This window comes from Cucurbita maxima, unplaced genomic scaffold (genome assembly GCF_002738345.1).
Source record: "Cucurbita maxima cultivar Rimu unplaced genomic scaffold, Cmax_1.0 Cma_Scf00017, whole genome shotgun sequence".
Classification (NCBI taxonomy): Eukaryota; Viridiplantae; Streptophyta; class Magnoliopsida; order Cucurbitales; family Cucurbitaceae; genus Cucurbita; species Cucurbita maxima.
The window spans coordinates 1942724-1948260 of NW_019272033.1; the positions used below are offsets into that span (position 1 = coordinate 1942724).

The 5537-nt window shown below is 35.5% G+C and overlaps 1 protein-coding gene across 2 annotated transcripts; it reads right to left on the reverse strand.

Moving 5' to 3' along the window:
* Positions 1 to 438: 438 nt before the first annotated feature.
* Positions 439 to 5047, reverse strand: LOC111492157 (auxin-responsive protein IAA8-like). Of its 2 annotated transcripts, XM_023141412.1 has the most exons (8): positions 4938 to 5047; positions 4679 to 4754; positions 3316 to 3764; positions 3018 to 3202; positions 2714 to 2940; positions 2436 to 2577; positions 1356 to 1417; positions 439 to 895 (listed from the first exon to the last, which is right to left on the reverse strand). In XM_023141412.1, exons 2-8 carry the CDS (start codon positions 4725 to 4727, stop codon positions 858 to 860), a joined length of 1152 nt encoding a protein of 383 aa, XP_022997180.1. In that variant the 5' UTR covers positions 4728 to 4754; positions 4938 to 5047; the 3' UTR covers positions 439 to 857. The 2 variants fall into 2 exon arrangements, with proteins under 2 accessions (XP_022997180.1, XP_022997181.1); XM_023141413.1 differs by lacking the exon at positions 4679 to 4754 and having other exon boundaries at positions 443 to 895; positions 4938 to 5045.
* Positions 5048 to 5537: the final 490 nt, after the last annotated feature.

A 5537-nucleotide genomic window follows, 5' to 3' on the forward strand; every position in this document is an offset into this window, starting at 1 on the left:
CATGCATGAATGCAATTAGGAGCAGGCAGCTTCTAGGGAAATATATAATTCTTATTTCAAGAATCAATAATGCAGACAGTTATATCAAGCAGTCACATGCATACTCTAACAACTACCCGACAACCATAACCAAATAACTGACAAGACTGGCAATGCCTAAATTATTATTTTAGCAATCAGTCATTAACTGGCAGGCTTGGCATTTTCTTCAAAATTCAAGTGCTGATAGAAACCACATTACTACAAACTTTGTTTACCTTGGAAGAATCTGGTGAAATTTCACACTACTTTTGCTACTTAATGAACTTACCCCCTTCCTGATATGAATCCAGAACTTGATTGCAAACCAGTAGTTTAGTTTCGTTGCCTGAAAAAAAATGTTATAGCCTGTGAAAGCAAAGGCTAACAATGATGCTAAAGATTAAAACATAGAAATGGTAAAAACAAAAAGAACACTCAGGCTGAAGTAGGATTTGAAGGAGTCAAGTCAAATAGACTGAATGTTTACAATATTACAGAGCATTCAAAACAACACAGTTTGACAACCAATAACTTTACAAACTTTCGAGAGTGTCTTGCAGAGGGACAGGAACTTGTCCACAGATCTGCAGACTTGTCCAATAGATTTGAAGTAGTTCAATTCACAAACTAGGACAACTGCTTAGACATCATCAAAGTAACATAAACATAATTGAAACAAAACATAATGTAACAAAGGGAAATGGGCACAAGAACCTATCCCATCAAAGACTGTCATTCCTCGAACCACTTCCAAAGCCACATATGACGTACTTTTAGTTTAGATTTATCTTGTTCTAACATTTGGATGGGTGCATCAACTGTGGCATAGAGCTTAGCTAGTTCCTGTTCCGGCACTTCTCCACCGCCCTAGGAGCTGTAAAATTAAAATGAACACAAATGAGAACAAGTTCGAAATTCTATTGTCACGCAAATATAAAATAGTCAAAATGAACCATCTTTATGTTTAAACTTCGAAGTCAGAACCAAGGATTGCATATAGTTTTACGTTTCAACAATTTCCTACACTCGATGCATTTTGTCCTATTAATGAGTAATGAAGAATAGCACGTAACAAGAGAAGTAATAATCAACCAGTCCATAAAAGATCATCAAATCCTTCTTAGACGAAGAATGTATCACTGAACATTGGCAAATCTCCATTAGCCATAACACAAGTTTTTTAGTCTTCAATGAAATTATACAAAAGAGCATCATTGCATGTATAGAGTTTTGTATTTTAATCCTATTATGCAGATGGAGGTGTGTGTCATATAGCAAATGCTGCAGAGCCTGATGTATTCAAGAACTCATAACATATGAATCAAAGTACTCACCCAGGCCAATTGCATCCGAGCTCTTCATAATCCTCAGCCTCTTACAAGAGTTGATGAACATCCTGGATAAGGGAATTTAGAATTAGAAATCAGATGTTTACTATTGTAATTTATCACAATTATATTATTATTATTGACCACGTATTTTGCTTTTATTCCAAGTAACAGATAATTTTATGAAGCTTCATCAATATCCAACTGCAAACATTTTGGTATTTGACTAAATGGCATCTTCGGGAGGTAGGAAACTTACCTACTACTGGAAATATGGAAATGGTAAATGCTCAATCATTAGAGATACAATGTTCGCAAAAACAGTCTCAGCTTAAGAGAACCTTTGAAAGAGGACTGTTGGCTCTCTTAATTATAGTCATGAGTTTACATAGAACAGGCAACATGTTTGCATGGCTTATTCAGAGTTTGGTTGTTTTGATCAAGCTTGAAGCAAATAAAAGAGATAAATGGTGAAGTGATAGAAGGAAGACGAAGAATAAGAAACGAGGGAAGGGCTAAAATAAATGTTTCTGTCACTAGCAACCTTTAAATTCATAAACATCTACTCGCGAAAGTCTAAACAGTAGCTTCCTGTTTTTTACCAGATTTCTTGAGTTTTTTTCTTCTTCTTCTTCTTTTTTTTTTCTTTTTTTTAAGAAACTGACCTTTATTAAATTAAGAATGGAAGAATGTATATCGGCATAAAAAAAACAAGTCTACACAGAAATCCCAAAACTCAAAAACTCAAGAAAGATTCCAATGCAAAAGAATTAAATAAACTGATAATTAAAAAAAAAAACTCGATGGACAGAAATCCAGTAGGAAGCATTAAACCAAACATTTAACAACCTCCTCAATCCTCTTCCCAAGATCTCTTCACCCCTCCAATATTCCTACTATTTGTCTCCCGCTAATTACCCACAAAACCACCAAAAAAGAACAAGCGATGCAAGTTGTGACTACAAGCAATATGAGTAGCATTTCACTTGCAGTATATAACCTAAATGAATAGGAGTCATGATTGCACATAAGAACACATAATAAAAATAAAAACAAAAACTACCAGATTCGAATGGTATAACTTACTCCCACGGGACATCACCAACGAGCATCCAGTCACCATCTTTATCCTCATATGTTAGAACATATTCTGAGCCATGAAGAAGATCTTTCAGCTTGCTCTCACTCATTTTCTCCATGCCCAGAGCTCCATGAGCTCCATATTGACCTGCTCAATACTGAAACAACAGTAACTAGATCCACGCAAACTAGACAGATAACTTTAAAAGATTAGTTGTAAACTTAACAATACTATTTTCATCATGTGACAGTTATTTTAATTGAGAAAGTTTCTAATATCTCACCTATAGTAAAACAGCTGAACATTTTTTCAAGGGCAGAAGACAGCTTCTGGTATGCAGAGTAGTTCCTCAGATCTACCTTCCTCAGATAAGGAGCACCATCCATGCTAACTTTGACAAAGAGTGCACCAGGTATTGCCTTTCCATCAACTTCATCATTGTTCTTTGAAGTTGTAGCCAATGTGTTTTTTCTGAAAGATCTTATGGGCGGCCAACCAACAACCTGTGCCCTGAAAATGCAGCAGATAAGATACCATTTCTCCGAGTTGAGGGAAAACTTGTCGCCAACACTCCCAATCTAACTTACTTGGAAACAGGTGCGCTGGTGTTGTTATTTGCAGCCTCGCTTTGAGATGGCCTAGTTTCACTATTTTCTAGAGACCTCTCTTGTACAGCCTTTTGTGTAGTTGCCTCTTTCAATTTCCCCATTTCACTTCCAAGGTTCTCTAGCAAAGAACCAGCTTTCAAGCCTATGTTAGCGTTATATTTTCCCTGCACCAGATTTAAATGGCTTCAGAGTCAAGACTCGAGACCAGACACTGAATACTACTGCAAATCTTTCCAAAAAAAAAAAAAAAAACAAAACAAAACAGAGGCAATTTCACCTCTGAGAATTCGTCCATAGCATCTGAAAACCCCCTTTTGTTGCCTGAGACCACAGCCTTGTGTGGTGAAGAGTAGCGACCATCACCTGATGGGTGCAAAGGAAATAGTGTTTTTTCATCAAGTTGAGAAGAACTACGAAATCCGATATCTGGATCTCTCTCGGGGGATTCAGATCCAGGAATGCCTAGCCTCAATTCCGTAGCCTTAAGATTCAGCAAGTGTTTGTTACCATTAGGCTTTGTGGCAGTCATACAGCTTTCCTCTGAAGAAGATACAGATAATCCCATGTAATTACGCTCTTCAAATCCCAAATTGTTTTGACTGACACTCTCCATAGAGCTCGAGGAAGCCAACAGAGTGACATTGCTGCGACTTTCCTCCCCCTCCCCAACATTAAGTAGTGGTGGAGACATCAAAATTCCAGAATGAAAAAGCCCCGATCTTATACCTGCATAAAACAGAACATTATGAATTTTCCAATTTCCATCAGAGAGCCAGACTGCATACACCCTTCTGTTCTGTCTACTTTGTAATTCATCCAGTTTACTAGACTATAAGGCACTAAAGCCATCCTAAGTATCTACAAGTTCACCAATTACTTTCTTCCATCCGTCCAAGAAGATTGCACCCACAAGGAAAAACAACGCGAGAAAGAGGGGAGAAAATGGAATTTTTCATCTTCATTAACCCAAAGATACTTCTCCAGAATAACTAGAAAAGAACAGTCTACAAATCATTGCGCTCAGTACACTGAAACATATCAGAACTTCACAAATAACAACATTTGAGACTCAAATCAAACTGCAAAAACCTGAATTATTTGCATAACTGAAAAGAATTAGGGAGCCACTGAAAACACCCACACACACACACACACAAAAAAAAAAAAAAAATTAAAATAGAACTCCAGAAAGGAAAAAAAAAAAAAAAAAGAAAGAAAAAAAAGAACAGTCTCGTAGCTTTTATGAGGCAGAGAATACAGAGTGCCCAAGCTAAAATAAATAAATCTGCGAACAGGAAGAAAAAAATAGACCATGTATACAGCGCTGGTATGAATGCATTCAATAACAGTGAAAACAAAGCCGAAATCAATCCAAAGATTTAAAAAATAAAAAATAAAAAAAAAATAGTACATACAAAATTCGTTTCAACAAAAGAGGAAATAATGGAATTCATAAACTCTTCGGCGCCTATTCACACGTTGAAAAACGAAAGACAGACGTCGCAGATCTTAAATTCTAAAATTCTTCAGATAAAAGCAAAGTGAAAAAGGTAAGAAGAAGAAGAAGATTCATAAACAACGCCGCAATGGAGCAAGTCAAAACAACGCCGCAAAACAATGTAAGTTCATAAACAAATTACCTCCAGCTTCTCGAATTTTCTCAGCTGGCAAACTAGGAGATTCATTCATTCATTCATTCATTCATTCATAAACTCCCTAAGCTCAAAGAAGATACAAATAGGAAGAAAAAAAAACAAGAAAAGTAAGATGAACACAAAGCAAGAATCGAAGAAGGAAGAGGAAATTGGGTAAGAAAACAGAATCAGGAAGAACGAAGCTCAAACAAATTAGAAATGCAGCAAGAAACAGAAACAAGGCGCAAAATGAAAAGGATTATACCTCAATAAATCTGCAGATCAATAAAAAAAAATGGTAGCAACAGAGAGAAGGTGAAGGGTATAGAGAGAAAGAGAGAGAGAGAAAACTAAACAAAAGCCTTTCGATGTCCACTTTTAAAACACACTCACAAATTACAAAATTACAAAATCCTCACTATAAAATTATTCTCCTTTTTCTATTTCTCTTTTTGCTTTTAAATTCTAATAATAATTCTAAATAATAAATGAAACCAAATCATAAATTTTTTAAATTGGATTATATCATTTATTTGATTTTCTAATAAAATAAAAGGTTACTTTTTAATTTATTTTTAAATATTTAATTAATTTCTATATTTAAAAAGATTACCTACTGGTTGAATAATAATATCTTCGCCCATTTTAATAATAATACTCTGTCCCGCCCAAGAATTTCGAGGGAACCGATTACCAACGGCTCAGATTCTCCGCCACTTTTAATCGAGGCCGTCAATTTCCCTTTCCTTGCATGTATACTGGAGTTTCGTATCCAATCCTAATTAATGGGAGTGGAATTTTCTTAATTTTTTCCGATTTTCGAGTACTTTTTGTACCTTTTCCTATTATGGCCCACATTAATTTT